The 23,128-nt window shown below is 42.6% G+C and overlaps 1 protein-coding gene across 1 annotated transcript in view; it reads right to left on the bottom strand.

Moving 5' to 3' along the window:
• The window catches only part of col18a1a (collagen type XVIII alpha 1 chain a), a gene marked incomplete at its 5' end in the record, with an annotated part of 56,541 nt that overhangs the window by 19,661 nt on the left and 13,752 nt on the right, over positions 1-23,128 (bottom strand). The window contains 14 exons of the mRNA XM_083776842.1: positions 414-440; positions 1,081-1,155; positions 1,883-2,011; positions 3,295-3,339; positions 4,139-4,201; positions 4,328-4,453; positions 6,504-6,557; positions 6,698-6,766; positions 7,428-7,490; positions 7,636-7,662; positions 9,213-9,419; positions 11,679-11,705; positions 14,073-14,185; positions 16,122-16,197. Coding sequence (XP_083632968.1) covers positions 414-440; positions 1,081-1,155; positions 1,883-2,011; positions 3,295-3,339; positions 4,139-4,201; positions 4,328-4,453; positions 6,504-6,557; positions 6,698-6,766; positions 7,428-7,490; positions 7,636-7,662; positions 9,213-9,419; positions 11,679-11,705; positions 14,073-14,185; positions 16,122-16,197 — 1,101 coding nt within the window. The remainder of the gene's footprint in view (positions 1-413; positions 441-1,080; positions 1,156-1,882; positions 2,012-3,294; positions 3,340-4,138; positions 4,202-4,327; positions 4,454-6,503; positions 6,558-6,697; positions 6,767-7,427; positions 7,491-7,635; positions 7,663-9,212; positions 9,420-11,678; positions 11,706-14,072; positions 14,186-16,121; positions 16,198-23,128) is intronic.

Here is a 23,128-nt window from a genome sequence, read left to right as displayed (position 1 = left end):
CTTCTCTGTCTTACGTTGTGACCAGGCTTTTCTTTATGCTTCTCTGCCTTACGTTGTGACCAGGCTTTTCTTTTAGCAGATAAGTAAGCCTGGGACCGAGGCTAACCTGGGCATAGCATAATAGGCTAACAAAAGTCAATCTCCAAGCTCACACTACAAGTTCACTTGTAGATGGGTTTAGATTTGGTGTAGACTGAGGGAAACAATAGTCTACTTTCTTTTCCCTTGAACTCTCTGTAATTTCAAAGATGGACTAGAGAAATGATTCCTGTGATTAACCAGCTTTGGTAAAAGTGATTAATGAATGCAATTTTGTCCAAAAAATATTTGTATTGATGTTTTCAGCTTTTACTTTTCAGATATTCTAAGGTCAAGCATGGGAAGGCAATTACCAGGCCAATTACTGTACTTACCGTTAGGCCAGGAGACCCAGGAGGACCCTGAAAGAAAAGAAAAAAACAAATACTGTAAATTAATAAATACCCTCAACATTCATTTGATTATTTGCATGTACAGTACCACAATAAGGTGGGTTTGTTGGCCTGAAATTCTTGGCCTAGCTCAAGTTAACAGAATGATGTGTGAATAGCGCACGCACACACACACAAACATAATGAAAATTAAATTAAATTAACAAAAAATAAAATAAAAACTTGATCACTTGCTAGCTGCAAGCAGCGATAAGACACTAATTATCCCGCGGACCCCCATTTGAAAACATATGCCAGGGACCCCCATGAGAGAAGAATTGTACGGCTCTAGCAGTGATTCTCAACCCGTTTAATTTCAAGGCCCCCAGTTTGACATGAATTAGTCTACGGGCCCCCATTTAATGGCATTTATATCTCTGAGTTTATATTGTAAAATCAATGTTAATGTAACTCTGAGAGTGTACAAATGGAACCAAATGGACCATTTGTACACTCAGAGTTACAGACCCATAATGATCCATTTGGTTCCCAACTATCATTTAGCTGGGGACCCCCTGGAACTCCCCCAAGGACCCCTGGGGGTCACAGGACCACTGCTTTAGAGGGACCCCCGCTAAAGGACACCCAACATTAATGAGAGATAACTAACCTGTAGTCCCTCAGCTCCTCTGACGCCAGGAAGCCCGTTGGAGAGACCGCCACCGGAGCCGCCCTCCATGTCGTCCTGCAAACAGTCCACAACCACTGATTGAATCATTGACATCACCTGTTGAACTAGTGCTATCAACACATCCTGGTGGAGGTTAAGGCTTAAACCATTCTGACCTGAGATCAGATTCTAAAAATGTCTTCTATGTCAGTCGCTCTTCGATTTTTCAAAAATAAGCTCATAGCGCTCATAGCGCGCCACCGAGTGGCGCGCTACGAGCTTGTAGGTCTGCTATTTTTCAATAGCTAAAGCATAACATAATGCTAACACCAAAACGGGTTCCCACCATTTAGGCCTGACGTCGAAATTTAGAAAATGACTTTTTAAAATGTATTTTTTTCTGAAAAACCTCGTGTTTCTATGTCAGTGGTTCTCAATATTTCATGTCCAGGACCCCAGAAATTATATGTAATATGCCTCCGACCCCCTTCTGAAAATATGTTGTTCCAGGGACCTCCCCTTGAGTTAAAAGGTTCACTCTGTAATAATATATATTCAAAGATTTGAGGCACATTTTTACGATTTTTGCAAAAATAGCAGACCTACAAGCTCGTAGCGCGGCACTCGGTGGCGCGCTACGAGCTTATACAACGACACAAATTGCCCTCCCTGCTCCCACCCCCCGCTAACACGGTCAATTGTGTGTAGACACTCGGCAAACCTCTCCACGGTATGGTGGTGTACTGTACAGTACAGTACTTCCCCCCCCTGTGTGACCCGAGTGCTCATTTCAAAGACTTACGAAGCCGACGCCTCCGGGCCCGGGCGGGCCTGGGAGCCCAGCTGGGCCGACTGGTCCCATTGGTCCAGGCAGGCCGGCCAGTCCACCCTCCCCTGACGGACCTGGTGGGCCCGGTTGTCCTGAAGCCCCCTGAAGGGGATAAAAGGATCCACAACGTATTTCAATTAGTATTCCTCTGTGAACGGAGGAACAGATGCATGGTGAGTTCACGGATTAACTGATTGGTTGGCTGTGTGAGTCTGTCTGTGTCTGTCTGTCTGTCTGTCTGTCTGTCTGTCTGTCTGCCTGTCTGTCTCTAGCCCATTTCGGCCTGACGTCGAAATAAAAATAAAAAGTCTTCTGAAAGAATATATATTCAAAGATGCATTTTCACGATAAAAAAATAATAATAGCAGACCTACAAGCTCCTAGCGCGCCACTCGGTGCCGTGCTATGAGCTTGTAGATCTTCTATTTTTCAATAGCTAAAGTATAACATAATGCTTAGTTAAAACACCAAAAGGGGTTCCTGTCCAGAATGGGCTAGAACTAAAACTCATGTCAAACATTAAGGGTTATTCAAAAGTGTGAATTTGATTGAAACATGCTACAGTGGAATAGACACATGCACATCCCCATGCATTCAATCTACTAGCATGCACAACATGCATGTTATCACAGCAGCACCGTGTGCATTCATATGAGGATATTATTATTGCCTAGGCAGAGGTACTCCATTATACCCCTGTGTGAAGCCTGACATCTAGTGGTAAATAGTGGGTACTGCACTGGCATTCATTCTTACCCATGAATTCAAGTCTCCCTGGGGTTAGAGGGTTAGGTGAGTAATCGATAGGATTTTGTTTTGCGGGTGAACTTTCCCTAAAAATCTGTAAACCCAGCAGGCATATGAAAAGCATATGTACCACGCATTAAACGACACAAATCCATTATGATGGTTTTACCAGTGTTGATTTTGTCAACTAAAACTAATATGTTATGCAGGAACGCCTAATGAGTGGCAAAAAACTACTTTCTGGCCTTGACAGCCCATACATCCACACAGAAAAGTCCTCTCTGATTGCATTAAACAACGTTAAACAATGTTAAACTCACTTTGCATGTTGCTTTGCCACTCCATATGCCATTCACTTTAAGCATGCGCATAGCCTCTATTGAAATAACGTCATGCACATTTTTCCAGCACACATAGCCTCCTGCAGGCCTTGTTGACTAGATTTAGGAGACATTTTGATTATCTCTTGCTACTGAAATAATCGATAATTTATATGGATAAATCCCGTCATTTAACATGCATCTCAATGGGTGAGAATCACAGCCTGCCAGACCTCTGGTCAGACAGAGAGGAGTGGGTGGGGGTCTTAGCGAAGGGTCCATTAGGTCTGATAAATAAATACATAAATCATAACCGACCTTCTGCCCAGGTGCTCCTAGAAGGCCCCGGTCTCCTCCGTCACCCTGTGGCGTAAAGGAGATGAACACGACAAAATATGAACAATAACAACAATAACGTTGACGATGGAGAGGGCCACTGTATTTCCACACTCACTCACTCCAGACGGCTGCATTGCAGATTACTGTAGCAAAGATAGCCGATCTACGCGTTCAAAACGCGTCGCAGTGCGACGCGTTTTGAACTTGTAGATTGGCTATTTTTTGCTATATTTTAATTGAAATCCTGAATAATCTTTTTCTATTCTTGAATTGGAATCCTGAAAAGTAACCTTTTTTTTTATTTAATTTAAAATGCATTTAGTTATAGTTATGCTAACCTTTTGAACTAAATACAAATACATTGGACATAAAAACATTTTAATACTAGTAGTAATTAGCTGAAATCAATACTATTATCAGTACTCCGATATTAACCTGAGGGCCACATTAAGTGAAGGTGGGGGCCGCATGTGGCCCCCGGGCCTACAGTTGCCCATGTGTGTTTTATACTGTAGATCAGGGGTTCTCAACCTGTGGGTCGCGACCCCTCAGGGGTCCCGAAATTATTTCGGGGGGTTCTTTTGATTTTACAGCAGAATGGCTGGAACATGGAAATTGAGAGTTTACACAGTACACATGGGGCACCTCTGGGGTACATTTCAAATGTAATTGACAGGTCTACACACTACAGAGGTTATAATGTGTTTTCTGGATCTGCTAATGGCTTACTGTATGTCTATTGTTATATAAACACAGCTGCTAATGGCTGATGTCTATTGTTATATAAACACAGCAAAAGGAAACGGACAAAGATGTTCTGTACCTTGTCTCCCTTGAGGCCGGGGCGGCCTGGGAACCCATCCACACCTGGCGGTCCCGGTTGGCCCTGGGGAAAAAAAGGACGTTGATTAGATTAAGTTATACATTATTATTAGTAAATATCACACATGAGACAAGATGAGGAGGACGATAGGAGCTATATTTGGGTTTAGTGACACCGGACGACACCTACAGTTCTACCAGCAGCCCCGTCCTGTCCTCGGGGTCCGACCGCCCCAGACGAGCCCGTCCCGGTGCCGACGACAGCGGGCCCTGGAGGACCAGGGGGGCCCGGGGGGCCCGGTAAACCCTGCAGTCCCTGCAACGACAGAAAGATCGGAACAAAAAATGATTCACTGGTAATAATAATGTCCTGCCCTCGTCTCTCAGGTCGATCACTTCCTTTATTGCTTTCAAGAATGCATTATTTATTAGTTCATCTTATATCTAAGCTGTTCTTGTTTTTGATACCTCCTTTGTGTTGTCCTTCCTGAGACTATCCTGTTGGCATCATACTTGTTTATTTGCATTGAATGCCTCATTTCTTGCATTAATGTTGTATAATCTATTTAATTGTAACTTTTTAATATATTTTTTATCCCACGATTTTGTAACCCATTTTTCACCCCTGTGTCAATCATCTAATGTGATCCTGGGCTCTACACACCCTCCGCCAACCTAGTCCCCATATATGGGGGACAAGGGGAGAGCAACGGACTTGAACTCATGCTTCCTTCATGCCTGAGTGTCCAAGTTGCTCCTTTACACCTGACAGGGGGGAGTTTCCTAGCCTGGGTAAACGCACTCCCCCTGCTGGACAACATTTCATTCTGCCAGGAGGGGTGAGTCTGGCATAATCGCCTGTGTGGCTGTTTAGCCGTGGGGCGGGAGAGTAGCGTTGACGGACAACCCCTTCAGCCAATCAGCGTATATCAAAACAAGAGGCGTCATCTAAACGCGTTCCGTTCCTACTTCCTCATTCCCATCACACGTCATCAACTGCTCAAATCGTTCCTGATTGGCCAACGTGCGCTGTCAATCACAGAGCCCTGAGCTCGGTCGCGGATTGGCTCGTACCAAAGCTGATACAATCTTAAGGACTTTGTATTACCATTTAGCCAGACTCACCCCTCCTGGCAGAATGAAATGTTGTCCAGCAGGGGGAGTGGGTTTACCCAGGCTAGGAGTTTCCCTGGTTGGACGTAGCGCGTGGAAGGAACACGTTATTCCAACCAGTTCCTTTCCCCTCCATCAGGCGCCCCGGCTGGCCAGGGGGAGGCTAAATTAATTTTATCTTTTCAATGAAACTCTGGGGTTATGAGTATACTGATGTGGTGGGTTTGTGGTGGGTTTGTGATGGGGAAGAGCCTCTGTGTACAGTATGTCACTATTGTTTTGTTGCTGTTATTGTTTTGTTGTACAGTATGTTGTGCCCTGAGTGATGAAAACCCCCTTGAAAACGAGTTGCTGCAACTCAAGCGACTATCCTCTAGTGTCATTTAAAATAATAATAATGCCCGATTGCTGACTCTGAGCATGTTCTGCACCAAAAAGGTGAATTCTTCTACACACTGTACACTGTACTGTACAGCGACCACAGGGACCGTGATGATGTCACCGGAGAGAGTTCATCACTTGTTGAGTTTCACCTGTTTCTGTTTTAAACATTCAGATGGATTGTACACCACAACACAGGTGGGACTTTTCTTTTAAGCTGTGACTCTTTGTATCAACAAATCTTCTCTAGCTTAGTGTTACAAATGACATGCATTTAGTTCAACCTCAAAGTGCATGTTTACCTATACAGTACGTACACTATCATTATAATAATAATACATCTGCGTATCCAAGACAAGTACAGCTGACCATTCTGAGGGCTGTTACCTGTGGTTTACACTATTACACTATAGTGCTATGAAGTGAAAATGTTACTACTGTGACTATTATTAGCATATTGTTTTGCTGGGGGAAAAAAATGTAAGCCCTTTTATTTTATTCTTTTACTTGAATATGACATTGTTCAGTAGAAATAAGACACATTAACTGTTTTTGTTTGAAAACCTGTAAAAGGGGTATACTGTACATATACATATATATTTATATTTTTTATTATTTTAAGTTAAATGACAAAAGGGTAGCCGTAATATAAGCCTAGGCTTCAGTCTATACCTTTTTTTCTCTCCAGAATAAGACAAAAAAAAACTGTGATGAACTAAGAATGTTTTTTGTATTAAAAAAACAAACAAACCAATAAACAAAATTAAACTAAACTAGTATAACGTTGCCTTCTTCTAATGACAGCAAATAGAACTGTATTATGTATTATAATAATAATAATAATAATAATGTTGTTTTTCTATCGTACGCACCCGTATAGATTCCAGGTCAGGGAATCCTCCTGAGCCCTCCATGTCCACGAACGTCTGAAACACGGACAACAACAAGCACATCTTCACCACGCCGTCTTCTGTAAACCCAGCACCCTTTTCATATAACGGTGTGTGTGTGTGTGTGTGTGTGTGTGTGTGCGCGTGCGTGCGTGTGTGTGCACGTGTATACTCACAGATCTGGATCCTGGTCCAGGGGGTCCAGGAAGTCCTCTGGGTCCAGGCTGACCTTCTCCGCGTTCTCCCTGTGGGCGACAGGATGACAACATTATTAGCTACGTTCCAACACTCCTTCACCTTCTAGTCTCGCGTCCTTCACTTCGTGTTGTTTCCTTGTGCCTTATAGTCCCTCGACTGAGGAAAGGAGACGAGGAATGGCTACGAGGACGGAGGAATCGATCGCGTACAGGTAAACGCTCCTCCATCACCCAGGTGTCATTTTTTTATTTATTTTTCTTTTTTATCCCACGATTTTGTAACCCATTTTTCACCCCTGTGTCAATCATCTAATGTGATCCTGGGCTCTACACACCCTCCGCCAACCTAGTCCCCATATATGGGGGACAAGGGGAGAGCAACAGACTTGAACTCATGCTTCCTTCATGCCTGAGTGTCCAAGTTGCTCCTTTACACCTGACAGGGGGGAGTTTCCCTGGTTGGACGTAGCGCGTGGAAGGAACACGTTATTCCAACCAGTTCCTTTCCCCTCCATCAGGCGCCCCGGCTGGCCAGGGGGAGGCAGTTTAGTGACCAAGATTACTGCATGTATTTTGTAAGGGTACCTACCCTAGGGGACACGGGGGGAACATGCAAACTATTTTCACATTATGTTTCATACTGGACATATGTGTATTTCTCTAATATGTTTAGGAATAAGTGATAAGTGTAAGAGCTGGAATATTGTACCTTCTGTCCATTTGGTCCAGCGTCGCCCGGAGTCCCTGGAAAACCTGGCGGTCCGACCGGACCCTGGAGTTCAAAGAGCATCATGTTAGGCTGATAGTGATACTATTTATAAAGCCAACGTAGATTCCATCCCTCACACAAAAGTCCAATTCCATCTTATCTCCATGGTTTGCAGCTTGCCTGAAATAATATGATAAGAAAGACTTACTGTTTTGCCGTCTTCACCAGGATCACCCTGTAGACAGACCAGGAAAACAAGACAATGTTATCCTATGTTCAACATCACATAACATGGGACTGTTATCCTATGTTCAACATCACATCACATGGAACTGTTATCCTATGTTCAACATCACATCACATGGAACTGTTATCCTATGTTCAACATCACATCACATGGAACTGTTATCCTATGTTCAACATCACATCACATGGAACTGTTATCCTATGTTCAACATCACATCACATGGAACTGTTATCCTATGTTCAACATCACATCACATGGAACTGTTATCCTATGTTCAACATCACATCACATGGAACTGTTATCCTATGTTCAACATCACATCACATGGAACTGTTATCCTATGTTCAACATCAAATCACATGGAACTGTTATCCTATGTTAAACATCAAATCACACGGGAACTTTTATCCTATCAGAGATTAAAATAGGGTGCATTTTGCATCCCAAAACGCAGTTTATAGTTAAGGGACGCAATAAAACAACGACCTCTGCATCCACGGGATGCACTACTGTACTGTTTTTTTATTTTAGTTTATTTTGCTAGCTTTAGTTATAATGATCAATTCTTCTTCTGTTTTCTACATGAATATAACCACATTATAACCATATAAGATGAAATGGGAGTTAAACGCTGTAATTTCTAAAAAAAAAAGGCTAAATATGACTCCTAATGTTGTTGAAGTGGGACTCATAAAATGTCTCTGGGACTCATCTAAAAGTCCATCCCTGCATCCCGGGACTCATTACATTGAAAACCTGTTTACATCACTGTCCTATGTTCAACATGTGTACAGGCATCCGCACAGGGACAGCATGGCTCCAATGTGGAACTTAGACGTCACGTGGCCCAGCCTGTGTCCTTTAGAGACACATTTCGGCAAGGTTTTGGTCTATTGTTCCCTGCCCCTGAACCAGCCCAGCGGCCTTGCTGTGGTTAGAGTGTCTGCCCTGAGACTCAGAAGTCGGGATCTGATCCCCAGGCCGGGTTCATACTCTGTATGAAAGACTCAGACTCACTGTACACTAGGGCATTCACTCCTAGTCATTTTTACTAGTTGACTAGTTGCCTAGTTTACTTGTCGACTAGTTGTTTAACTACCTACTATGTAAAAAAAATATATATATATTTGTACATTTAAAAACTGTGTACATTGGTGACTATAACTATAAGTTATAGTCAGGAAGTGAATTATCGCTATGTAGTGGGTGCTGCGATTGTTATTTAATTCACCCAAAACATATATTTTGCAACAATCAAGCTTGTTTTGACTCAAAAAGAAGAATCCGAGATATTACTACTTGTTTTTAGTTTTTTATCGCACCACAAGCCGGAGTGTTACGAGCACTCACAAAACACCAGTCGTGAACCAAAATCCATTTATATTAAAATAGGCGTCAAAAGGCGAACTCGGCGGAGAGGGCGTTTGGACCATTAGGAGGCGCCAAAAAGGGTATAAACGAGTTAACGAGTGGACATGTGAACGTATACAAGCGTTCTCAAAGCGGTTATATGGCGTGTGTGTGGCCAATCTACTCACGGCCTCTCCGTCCTCTCCTAGCGTTCCCTGAGAGCCGGGCACACCCGGTGGTCCGGGTGGTCCTCGTGGGCCCGGGAGCCTCTCCACCACGGAGCCGTCGCTGCGTTCCGTCAGCTCCGGGGCGGGCCCCGGGGGCCCCGGGGGGCCAGGGGGCCCCGCTGGGCCGGCGTCTCCCTTCACCCCCGAGTAGCCGAACCCTGCCGAGCCCTGGAGAGAGACATGAGGACGACCATCAGAGTGCATTGTTGTTGTGTTAAAGTTAGAAATCAATGGATACATTACAATCCTCATATAATGTGTGACTTTTCTGTAGCTTTTCCCCATCCATTTTTTTATCCTGTTAATACGAAGCATTAAGGGGGGCAAAACAACCTTTATCGGCTTTAATGTCTTGAAAGTTTCACATCGGCCAAAATTATCTTTTTTCAATGACTTTGTGACAAGATGTTTAGTTTATCACTCTATTTTACTGAATTGATCAGCATGACCAGTATATATTTATTTTATGTATTTATTTGAGAGACAATGCACATTAATCAACATGTCAGTTTTCACATCCATGTAAATGTGCCAGAGTTAGCTATTAAGCTAATTTACATCTGTAGTCCCTGAGCAGGCCCTTAAAAATGATGATAAAACTATCCATACAAAAACACATACAATACAATTTGTGATTGTAATTCATGTTATTTACTGCATACAGTACAGGCTCATGTTACCTATATTTTCTATTTGGGGTGCTAGGGTGGACTCTAGTGGTTGAGGGAGGCACTCACACCTGTAGAAAACTTTATAGAAAACGTGCCTGTGTGTCAATTGTAAATATTGCAACCCTTTTCCGGTGCTCTATAATGTTTATATTTAGTTATTATTTTCTATATTAGCATGAGTGCATGTGTTTCGTATTCCTTTATGAACGTAACTTTAAAGGTTTTATGACATTCATTTTCATTTATTTTTATTTTTATTTCTTTATTTTAGGTTTTATGACCTCAATTACACCCAAAAAACCTGAACTTAGAACATTCAGTGGATTTTCTGTGGTCTGAAGTTTTCTTTGGGGTTTTTTGGGCCTTTTGAGCTACAATGAAAACAGGCAACACAGTGAAACAGTGACATCTGCTGGCAAATCCCATTGACATATATGGGATTTGCAGTAAGTGATGTCACTTACTGCCGGCAAATCAGAGCACCTGTTTGAGCCAGAAAACCCCAGATCACAGAAAATCTACTGGATGTTAAAAGTTCATGTTTTTTGGGTGAAATTTAGATTAGAAAACCTAAAAAAAATAAGAACAATTCCAAAACCTTTTTTTTAATGTCACAATCCCTTTAAGTGGATTTAAGAGGATCATCGTTTACGAACTGCGTGGAATACGCCTCAGTGGTCAGTCTTCGAGTGTGTTTCGTCTGATCTGTGGATACCGCTACTTTGACTGCTTTTTATACTGCTGCTTACGGGTTTGGCTTATTTACATCAATACTATACAAAGTGTAGTTTAGTTTTAGTTCATGTGTGTTTATGCTGTGAATGTGTGCGTGCAAATCAGGGGGGCAGTCAGCCAGATATTTTGTGAAGCCTCATTTGAAATCGGTAGTTCATATAATGGCCTGTTGTGGCGCTGGGCTGGACCCAAAAAGCCCCATAGCTCCATAGAGGCCCATGTATTTTGGCCCAACTTCACCTAGACTGTATTACCTTAATAAACATGGTCATGAATACTTTCTTCTTCCAGTCACTAGTTTAAAGTCTCATTTCTAATGTCATAATATTCTTTTTGGAAAATTATGGTCCCATTAATTAAAAAAATGACCATAAAGAAAAAAAAAACATCGCGTATGTTCTGAGGGGCGTGGCTACCGTTACAGTCTATGATCGGGATTCCCCTCCCACTCGAGTCAAAATAAAAACCAACGGAGAAGAAGGGGGGAAGTCCCGCCTCGTTGTCTGGGCAGCCAATGGCCAGCTGGTCCAAAACGGAGCCAGCCAATGGCCAGCTGGTACCAAACGGATCTAGAAAGATGGCGACTTACAGTGCAGGAATAACAGGCTTCATTTTACGTCCATGTTAGACCCGGCGAACGCTTTGTCCATATTTTTTACAGTCTATGGTGCAAATACATGAACAAAAGGAGTATTTGAGTTGCCTCGGTGGTATTGCTGAACTAGCATGCTGTGTGTAGCTATTTAAGCGGAGTAGTTTACATTGTCCCAGACAGATGATTGCCTCGACGGAGGGCTAAATTATTAGATAGATTGAATGAGTCTAGTGATTTCGGTACAGTGATCCAGTTTGTCGTTCATATAGTGTAAGAAATAGATTATTAAAAAAAGGATTGTGGAGAAAAAATAGATACTGTCAAGTAATAGGAACAGGAACCAGACTGAATTAAAAACTGTACTACTGAATCAAATACGTTAATTCCTAATACAAATAATCAATCAACAGTCTGTTTAAAACATACCTTCCCTCCTCTTTCTCCTGGTTCTCCCTGAAACACATACAAACAAATTATGTTATATTATATAAAGGTTATGTTTAGGTTAGAGTTAGAGATAGTTAGTACTACTAACTAATAGTTTGTGGCGGCGCGACTCATGTTGCTGCGGCTTGTGCACTCAGCACATCGAAATTTCGTTTTTCTGCTGTTACAGTTGAAAAAATGACAAATAAAGCTATCCATCTATCATAACCACTTGCGTGCGGTCCAAATGAACACAGCACAGCGCTCCCTACCCCCACTGGCAACCAATCACAAGCCGAGTTTGGAAATGGTGGCCTATGAATACAATATCCGAGTACAGTACAGTACAGTACAGTACAGTACAGTACAGTACAGTACAGTACAGTACAGTACAGTACAGTACAGTACAGTACAGTACAGTACAGTACAGTACAGTACAGTACAGTACAGTGAGCACACAGCTTGATCTCACAGATGGTGAATCCACCGTCTCTGTTCTCTGGAAGGAACTGGCCCTCTGGCATCTCTGCTCCTACTGAAGCCACATGACAGACCTCCTCAAGATGGTGGAAACCAGCCAAACAGCTTCGTTATGCCCAGGGATGGTTTACTATAATACTACAATGCAGTACATTAGGGGTGAAACTTTTGACTTTAAGCAATTATTTAAAAACTCATTCAGTGCCACATGACGCCTCTGGACGCCTTTCCCGTGATGCCCGCTCGTTGCCATGGGCGCCTTTTTGAAAAAGAAAGGAATATATATATATTTTTTTACTTTATCCAGATTTCGAAAATTCCTCTAATCTGGTGTTCAGGTGATGATATTCACATTACATGCACAATTTTATTACAAATTCTTTCTTTTATTTATAATGGACTTTGGTGGCAACGAGGGCCAAACCTGGTATCCACCTGGTGGCACTGGATGAGTTAGATTTGAATGAAAATAATCACAAATCTGATTTGACTGACTTTCAAAAGTATTGAAAATTGCTGATCTACAAGCTCACAACGCACCCCGATCACGACACGCTGTGAGCATGTATCGGCTTTTTTTTCCGCCATTTCTGTGAGACTGTGAGTACGACTAAATCGAAACAATTGTTGTTAATCAGACTAGGATTAACCACTTTAGCTGATTCTTTATATTTATTGAAATGAACAAAAACAACAACATGCATGCTGTCTGTCTGTCTGTCTGTCTGTCTGTCTGCCTGCCTGTCTGCCTGCCTGCCTGCCTGCCTGCCTGTCTGTCTGTCTGTCTGTCTGTCTGTCTGCCTGTCTGCCTGTCTATCTATACAAAAGTACAGATAGAATCATCGTTAGAAGCTAATCGATAGTATCGTAGTATGTTCACTGTATCAGTGGTCAAAAGTAAGATTTAGTAAGTAGTATTGTAGTACTTAACCCATTTTGGGCGGGAATCCATTTTGGTGTTAGGATTATGTTACGCTTTAGCTATTGAAAAATAGCAGATCTACAAGATCATAGGTCTGCTATTTTTGAAAAATCGAAGAACGACTGACATAGAAACATAGCTTATTCAGAAAACTGTCAGGATGTAGAAGACATTTATAGAATCTGATCTCAGGTGAGAATGGGTTAAGTACAATTTTGAGGTATTTGGACTTTACTTGAGTATTTCCAATTTCCAATACTTTTACTTCACTACATTTCAGGTCCAAAATGTGTACTTTAAAGGTCCCCACACACTTTTCCCACCACTGTACTGTTATAATATGTGACTACATTTGACTGAGGGACTGCCATTGGATTTATTTGAATTTTCGTTTTTTCATGTCATATGAAAGCAGGGAATCATGGCTTCAAATTGACATATTGGTTGTTCAGTTTGACCCACCAGTTTAGGAGATATGGCTTATAGAGTAATGTCTTGCAGAGAAACGGCGAGTTGAGAAAACAGGCTTGAAAAGGTTCACTTCTGTGGTCTCTAACATTACACCTAGAGCTACATGTTTAAGCATTTATTTCATGTTTACATGTCTTCTGTGGTCTCTAACATTACACCTAGCTACATGTTTAAGCATTCATTTCATATTTACATGTCTTCTGTGGTCTCTAACATTACACCTATAGCTACATGTTTAAGCATTTATTTCATATTTACATGTCTTCTGTGGACTCTAACATTACACCTAGCTACATATTTAAGCATTTAGTTCATATTTACATTTCAGCTCTGACACTTATTTCAGACATGCTCTAGTATGTGAAGAGTCTGCCTGTGCTATTAACTCATTCTGGATTTAAAAAAAAAAGTTTTTCTCCTCTGGTGAAAAGCTAGAGTTTGCCGCGATGGCAGTCTCTCAATCTGGTCACATTATGTCTCAAATCAGTGGAAGCACATGATTTCATGAACAGGGTTCGAACCTTCTCTCCGCGCGCTCCGCCCCGCGAGGCCGAGCTGGTCCCAGACTCTCCCTTGGGGCCGAGAGGACCCCTGTCTCCTTTGTCTCCTCGGTCACCTTTGGTTCCTTTGGCTCCTGGTCGGGAAAAACAATGTGAACGCATTAACGCCGTTACTATTCATTTAACCCGACGAAAAGACAGCTGGAGAATGATTAACGACATGGCGTCGCGTGTCCCGACCGGACAACATGCAGCAAGGACGTTTGTTTACGGTCCCCAAAGGTGGAGGAAATTAATCTATTATTTTATTTTATTTGTTTGTCGGAGCTAGAATTCCAACGCCGGTTGTAATTTATGGGCCTTGAGGAGGATGCGTCGGAGGTCAAGCAGTTAACACCTGAAACAGCGAAACATGCACCCAGAAAGAATGTCCCACAAGTCCCACCACTGTGACCTCAAACTCTACCCGTTTTAAATGAGCCTCCATTCATTTAACCACCTGGTGTCCCTGTTTTAGGGGCCGTCATTATGGCTGTAATTGGTCTGATCTACAAGCTCACAAGACGTCGGGTCGCTGTGCGATGCGCCGTGAGCTTGCCTGTGCATTGGCTGTTTTCGCTATTAAAGGCCTCACTCACACTGTTGTAACATGCGTACAACATTTGTCTTGTCCGTGTTTATTAATGGCCGCCCCAATGCATTTCCAATGGAAGTCACATGGTTTGACAAAACATTTTTGTTTGATGCGGGGGAGGGGGGTTTGGCCATTAAACACGGACAAGACATGCACAAGACAAATGTTGTATGCATGTTGCAACAGTGTGAGTGAGGCCATAATCATAGGAGAAAGTATAATGGGATTAAGCGGTTCATGATGTGGTTGAAACTAAAAGTATTGTTGTTGTCGAAAAGCAAACACTAGGCTATATTCTGATTGTAGTTAGTTAGTTTCATTTATAGCCCACAACAGTAACAACAAAACAGCAACAACACTTACACACAATTATGTTCATGGCAAAAAGCAGGACAACACAAATACAAATACGGTTATAGCTTTAGGTACTTTGTTTAACTTGTATCGTCTACCAGAGGCAAGTAGTTTAAACTACCTGCAGAGTGGATGAGAGGAGGTAGTTTATCTTGACAGCCTTTTTTCTGAATTACTTCCTTGTAGATAATCCTTCATGGTAAAGTGGTCTCCCCTCTGCTCTCTTTAATAAATGATCAGCTTCAGTTTTATAGTGTTCCAGTTCTAATCTTGTCTGCTCACTTCTTTGTGTAAATCACTTCCAATTAATCTTGTTTATCCAAAACATACAGGTTTGTCAATGCCCAATTCATCCTCCTGCAGCAAAACTCCACCTGCCCCCACATGGCTGGCATCAACCTGCAGTTTAAAAGGCCTTGCCATGTGTGGAGCAGCGAGGACAGGAGCATCATACAGGATTTGTTTTGCATTTTCAAATGCCGTCTGACGAACAGGAGACCAAATGTATTTTGCATTACCCTTGAGCAGGTTAGTTAAAGCGGTGCAACAACAGTGCGCGGCACTCGGTGCCATGCTATGAGCTTGTAGATCTGCTATTTTTCAATAGCTAAAGCGTAAAATAATGCTAACACCAAACACCAGTGATGATGATTCAATAATGCTTCTATCACTGCTGATGGAATCCAAGCTCAGAGGATGCAGTTTACAATATGTGCACTAGATGGCGACATTGGTCTATTATAAGCATGTAACTACTGTACATGTGCTGTCATTAACCTTTGCACATCAAGCAGGATGTAAAGGAAAGGAAAGGTACTATGTTTACCCAGGGTAACTGGACTAAGGAAAGGAAAGGTACTATGTTTACCCAGGGTAAATGGACTAAGCTCAAGAACTTGTTTACAGCCAGGCCCTGCTCATAGAACATTTCATGGTAGGGGTTCAATGCCTTGTCCAAGGGCACTTCAGCGGTGGTAATTTTAACGTGCCGGTCCGGGGATACGAACTAGCGTCCTTCCGATATCAAGACCGCTCCGCAAACCGTTCGGCCACCGCTGCCAAACAACTGTGCAACATCTCACCTGTCTCTCTGGCTACGGATACGTCCTGTCTGCTGGTCACTGGAGGCTGCTGGATGGGCCGGGAGGACGATGGTGTCTGCAGAACAACAAACATAACAATCACTTTCATGTGTCACGGCCTGAGGTCGAAATGTAAAAAAAAATCTTCTAAATCCTGACAGTTTTCTGAAAAACCTCATGTTTCTGTATCAGTGGTGCTCAATATTTCATGTCAAGGACCCCAAAAATGATTGCCATGATAAATATTGGTCATGAACATGGCGGCGTCATGACTAAAATATCTAAAAACACATATTACACACATGTTTCTTGTGTCCTAAACATCATTAAAGTGTCCCTTTAACCCATTTTGGGCAGGAACGCCTTTTGGTGTTTTAACAAAGCATTATGTTATACTTTAGCTATTGAAAAATAGCAGATCTACAAGCTCATAGCGCGTATTTTTGAAAAATCGTGAAAATGTGGCGCAAATCTTTGAATATATTTTCTTTCAGAGCGAACATTTTTAACTCAAATCTTTGCTTCTGGGGGGTTCCTGGAACAACATATTTTCAGATGGGGGTCGGCAGCCAAATGCATATAGTTTTGGGGGTCCTTGACATGAAATAGTTTGAGGACCACTGATAGAAACACCCTTTAACAGGTGTGAAAGCAGGTGAAATTAGTTTTCTGGTGAGCACTCCAGCGTTGTGTGGTATTCCATGAGGAGAGAGATGATATAATAAGAGCAAAGGGAGAGAGATTACAGAGAGTGTAAACAAGAAAAACTAACAGTAGCTTTTATCCAAAGTGTATTAATCTGTAAAATCATTAGTGTTCATTTATCCACCTGTAACTCTCACATTGTACAAATTAACGCGCTTATTCGGCTCGCGCCAATAAAACGTGTCCGTTTGTTGTGCTGCCCGTGACAACTAAATATCCTAAAAGGACTTGAAGTGAGTTCTGGAGATCTCTTTGTTTTAGTCCAATTATTTTTTGAACCGTGCACCCAGTATAGTAAAGCACTGTGTGAGTGCTCGCATTCCTTCGGCAGTTACATGCTTCTACTGATGTCTAATATTTAACTAAAATGTAGACAAAACAAACTGTAGTGAGGGCAGCGGTGGCCGAACGGTTTGCGGAGCGGTCTTGATATCGGAAAGGTCGCTAGTTCGTATCCCCGGACCGGCACGTTAAAATTACCACCGCTGAAGTGCCCTTGAGCAAGGCATTGAACCCCTACCATGAAATGTTCTATGGGCAGGGCCTGGCTGTAAACAAGTTCTTGAGCTTAGTCCAGTTACCCTGGGTAAACATAGTACCTTTCCTTTCCTTAGTCCAGTTACCCTGGGTAAACATAGTACCTTTCCTTTCCTTAGTCCAGTTACCCTGGGTAAACATAGTACCTTTCCTTTCCTTAGTCCAGTTACCCTGGGTAAACATAGTACCTTTCCTTTCCTTAGTCCAGTTACCCTGGGTAAACATGGTACCTTTCCTTTCCTTAGTCCAGTTACCCTGGGTAAACATAGTACCTTTCCTTTCCTTAGTCCAGTTACCCTGGGTAAACATAGTACCTTTCCTTTCCTTAGTCCAGTTACCCTGGGTAAACATAGTAACTTTCTTTCTTTAGTTCCATGGCAAGATCTCCACGATCAGAATGTGTTGCGCTGCATCATGTAGTGAACTTGTAGAGCTGCTATCTTCGGGCGTGCGAAACGGCGTGCAACATAATATAAAATTAACCCATTTAGACCTGAGAACGATTCTACAAATGTCTTCTCAATCCTGACAGTTTTCTGAGCTTGTAGATCTGCTACGTTTCAATAGCTAAAGTGTAACGTAATGCTCAAAACACCAAAAGGGGTTTCCGACCCCGAATGGCTTAAGCATTAGTTATTTTCAATCAAATCAATTCCATTCCCAAACCAACCTCCCCTACAAACTGCCCTGATCCCAGCTATGTTAGCACCGCGCCGCCATTCAACTGATCCCAGCTCTGTTAGCATTGATCCCAGCTCTGTTAGCATTGATCCCAGCTCTGTTAGCATTGCACTGCCATTCAACTGTGTGAATGTTTACGGCAGAGCTCTCTCATCACTAAACAAAGTCTGCCTGGCAAGCTCTGGAAACCACTTTAGGGTTTGGCTCACTGTGTTCTTTGATTAAACAACGCTAATTCTACATGTGCAATCAATGCCAACAAAGAAAACATTGAACGCAACGTCGGTTTTTGGGAGACGGGGGGGTTCTCTTTTTATTTATTTTTCTGTTTTATTGTTATTTTTCTGGTAATCACACGTGCTAATCGCTGGCAGACATTGCATGTCTGGCTCCTATTATGCAACCTCTTTCTATGCTTGCCATAAGTTATTAAGGCCCTTAAAGGGTAAGACCACTTTTTTTGAGGTTTGGGTTGTGTAGTTACTTTGCCATGATGCAACTCCAAATGTGGACAAGAAATAAAAATTAACTGCTCCAGTGATTAGAAATTGATAATTCAAAATATGCTCCTCATTGACTTACATTGTAGCTAAAACAGCTCTCAAAGTCACTCTTTTAGTAAGTAAACAAACACAAACAATGTTGATTCAGACAATATAGAGCATCACCAAAACTCATGTGGTTTTATTTTTTCATAAAAATGTTATCTTCCTGTTGATTTGTCCATTTTATTGGGAAGAAAACCCGGACTGGATCCGTGGACCCGGATCCAGATCTTCAAATAGTAAAATCAACAGGAATCTAAACATTTTATGAAAAAATAAAACCACATGAGTTTTGGTGATGCTCTATATTGTCTGAATCAACTTTGTTTGTGTTTGTTTACGTACTAAAAGAGTGACTTTGAGAGCTGTTTTAGCTACAATGTAAGTCAATGAGGAGCATATTTTGAATTATCAATTTCTAATCACTGGAGCATTATTTTTGTATTTCTTGTCCACATTTGGAGTTTCATCATGGCAAAGTAACTACACAACCCAAACCTCAAAAAAAGTGGTCTTACCCTTGAAGTAAACAAATGCAAGTATTCTTGACCAAACCCACATTCACCCCTCTCTCCCTTTCTCCCTCTCTCTCCCTCTCATCTGCACTATTAGTTGTAAAAAGTTGAAACAGAGCCATAAATCTATAGTGTATAAGTGAACTCCTACATTGATACAGCCAGATCAACACGGAAGGCTTTATTTGACTTCCGTAACTACATTTTCCATTTTTATTCACTTCTGCCGTGTATATGATTAGGATTATGACGTCTCCAACGCTGGACATGCACTGTTGAACTAGCAAACACCAGTGATCAAGATATCAGGTTTCAGAGCTCAAGGCTGTGGGCTAGGGGTGTGTGGACGTGTGCGCGCGTGTGCGTGTGCGTGTGTGTGTGTGTGGACGTGTGTGTGGACATTTAGAGGCTGTCGTTCATACCATAATTCCTTTGTGTTGAAACTATTTGCTCGCACTACACAATTCACTTTTCCACTTCTCTCCCCCTAGGGGAGGGCGTGTAGGAGGCTGGGACACCACAGATCACAATACCACCTCTCCCCCCTAGGGGCCGGGGGGGGCGTGTAGGAGGCTGGGACACCACAGATCACAATACCACCTCCCACCTTCTAATCTAAGCTATTCTTCACAGGTGACACACCTCTCATTGTTATACCTGTGGAATCCGAACATTGAATGGGGATGGCAGTGTGTGTGTGTGTGTGTGTGTGTGTGTGTGTGTGTGTGTGTGTGTGTGTGTGTGTGTGTGTGTGTGTGTGTGTGTGTGTGTGTGTGTGTGTGTGGCGCACACACACGCACGCACGCAGTCTCTGTCAGCACTTTAGTTAGGTTTAAAGATGGATTGGAGGATTTGTATTATATACATCAAGAAATTGATGGAGTGTTGGTAATCAAAATGGACCCTTATTAGATCTTTAACTCTTGAGAGCGTAAAAAATGAAACCAAATGGACCCGTACCGGTCCATTTGGTTTTATTTAATTATTTTCTGTCTACTAAAGAGCTGGAGGGAACTGTTGACCCGCGACCCGTCTCTGAACAAACACACGATTACCATCGGAATATAGAACTACCGGTACCATGCAGTACTGTGACATACCTAAAGCCCCTTTAATTGAACATTAACCCATTTTGGGCGGAAATCCCTTTTTAGTGTTTCAAGCATTGTGTTATACTTTAGCTATTGAAAAATAGCAGATCTACAAGCTCGTAGCGCGGCACTCTGTGCCATGCTACGTGCTTGTAGATCTGCCTCAAATCTTTGAATATATATTCTTTCAGAGTTTCAGTTTTAAACTCAAATCTTTGCTTCTGGGAGGGTCACTGGAACAACATATTTTCAGATGGGGGTCGGTGGCCATTTACATATATTTTTTGGGGTTCTTGACATGAAATATTGAGAACCACTGATACAGAAACATGAGGTTTTTCAGAAAAAAAAACATTTTAAATTTACATTTTGTCATGTCAGGCCAAAATGGGTTAACCAATCTCCTATATGTGGGAAAGAATGTGCCCGTCGGTTGTGTCAACAACATGGCACCACTGGCTGTGATAAGAATTCTGGCCCGTGGGTTATATTGGCAGACGTCTCCGTGGTGATGTGTGTGTGTGTGTGTGTGTGTGTGTGTGTGTGTAGAATTCTGGGCCGTGGGTTATATTGGCAGACGTCTCCGTGGTGATGTGTGTGTTATAAAGTAATGAAGGAACGCCTGGTGGATTCACTCCCCCAATCATGTCCATCCATCATATGTGCCAATGACAGGCGGGGGGGGGGGGGGGGGGGGAGGGGGGGTTCTTCAGGACACACTGCTGATGGATTTAAAACACCAGACTGTGGAAGAGATGTCTCTGGGTTGAGAAACCAGGTGCTCTGAATCTACACTGAAGCAGCACATTGTCCCTGCTCACAGTCCAGACGCAGTAAAACACTCGGTCAGAATTTAACTTAAGGCCTGACGTAGAAATAAAAAAGGCTTTTGAAAGAATATATATTCAAAGATTTTTATGCCGCATTTTCACGATTTTTCAAAAACAGCAGACCTGCAAGACCTACAAGCTCGTGGCGCGCCACCGAGTGACGCGCTACGATCTTGTAGGTCTGCTATTTTTTCAATAGCTAAAGTATAACATAATGCTTAGAACACCAAAAGGGGTTCCCGACTGTATGTTATTCCAGGAACCCCCTCAGAAGCAAAGATTTGAGTTAAAAACGTGAAACTCTGAAAGAATATGAATTCAAATATTGGTGCCGCATTTTCACGTTTTTTTTCCCCAAAAATAGCAGACCTACAAGCTCGTAGCGCGGCACTCGGTGCCGCGCTATGAGCTTGTAGATCTGCTATTTTTCAATAGCTAAAGTATAACATAATGCAATAAAACACCAAAAGGGGTTCCCGCCCAGCCCAGAATGGGTTAACTAGAATCCCGCTACAAATACGTACAGTATACAAGCTTGTACATGAATTACAAATGGATACAATAACAGTGAGGATGTTACTGTACTGTCCAAGTCCTGTGAGCCGTGGTTCCAGTGTTTCCCTCCATCAGAACATCACAGAACATTTTGAACGGCTTTTCGTTTTTTGCACAAGAACAAATAATCATCATTAACGATAATCAGGGATAATAAATCGTAATTGGAAAAACCCGAGTGAGTCATAATGGCGCTGCAGCCCTACAAGGCAGTTGGATGGAACTGGCTTGTTCACTATGACCTTTGACCTCTGGGTCCAAATCAGGAAGAGGGTTGAAGGGTCGAGGGTGAGTGACGGACCGGCCTGTCACTATTATTACATGATCGTCGAATCACAATTATGTGAGATAATCGCAATTATTCTTGACAGTTTAATCCAGTTCTGTCTAGTGACAGAACAAATCTTTCAGAACTCAACTCATGTGTATTATTCTTTTTTTTTTTTACGTACCCACTCAGTCCAAATTAAACACCCACCCCCCCCTATTCCCATGCATTGATATAGAACACAAATTGTGTTCTATACTCCCCCCTGTCAGGTGTAAAGGAGCAACTTGGACACTCGGGCATGAAGGAAGCATGAGTTCAAGTCCGTTGCTCTCCCCTTGTCCCCCATATATGGGGACTAGGTTGGTCTCCCCTTGTCCCCCATATATGGGGACTAGGTTGGTCTCCCCTTGTCCCCCATATATGGGGACTAGGTTGGTCTCCCCTTGTCCCCCATATATGGGGACTAGGTTGGCGGAGGGTGTGTAGAGCCCAGGATCACATTAGATGATTGACACAGGGGTGAAAAATGGGTTACAAAATCGTGGGATAAAAAAATATATTTTAGAAAAAAAAAGAACACAAATTGAGTGAGATATAAATCTGCTATTTTTGGTTACCGCGACACCCACACAACAACTAAGTATAACCCAGGCTTAAGGGAAGATTGCTTATCTCTCCCATACATCACCATTATAATACCATAATGACACAATGGAAACTCTCTCTCCCTCTCCCTCTCCCTCTCCCTCCCCCTCTCTCTCTCTCTCTCTCTCTCTCTCTAAGGCGTGTCTCGTCTTGCGGAGGGCCGATCGAGGTTCTCCTACACAGGGACGTGTACACATAGACATCAAAGGGGGCTTCAGCCCCTGCCCAATTACCCGTCTGTAAAACAACAGCCCTCTCCAGACCACGAATGCAGCGTTTACTACATGGTGAAAGAAATGCTAAATGCCCTCCTCTCCTTTCCATACCATTCAGGAGAATTACTTTTTTTGCTCTTGAACTTGAACACAGTATTTTTGCACACCTGCATCTCCACTAGCTAAAGAGTGCTGTGTTTCTCCCCCCCCCCCCCCCCCCGAAAATAGCTGATCTACAAGCTCTCAACGCGTCGCAGCGCGATGCGTTGAGAGCTTGTAGATCAGCTATTTTCGCAATGTATTAGTCCAAAAGGGCCCTCTTACGGGATTTAAGCCCCCCCGGCTCCTACCTCTGTGTACAGACAGACGCTGGGTGGAAACACCTCAGGTGTTTGATAGTTGATACCTGCTTGTTTT

The sequence above is a fragment of the Protomyctophum parallelum genome, assembly GCF_964188405.1.
Source record: "Protomyctophum parallelum genome assembly, chromosome: 11".
NCBI classification, from domain to species: Eukaryota; Metazoa; Chordata; class Actinopteri; order Myctophiformes; family Myctophidae; genus Protomyctophum; species Protomyctophum parallelum.
Note: the sequence above shows the minus strand (reverse complement) of the source record. Positions and strands in the feature narration are given on the sequence as shown.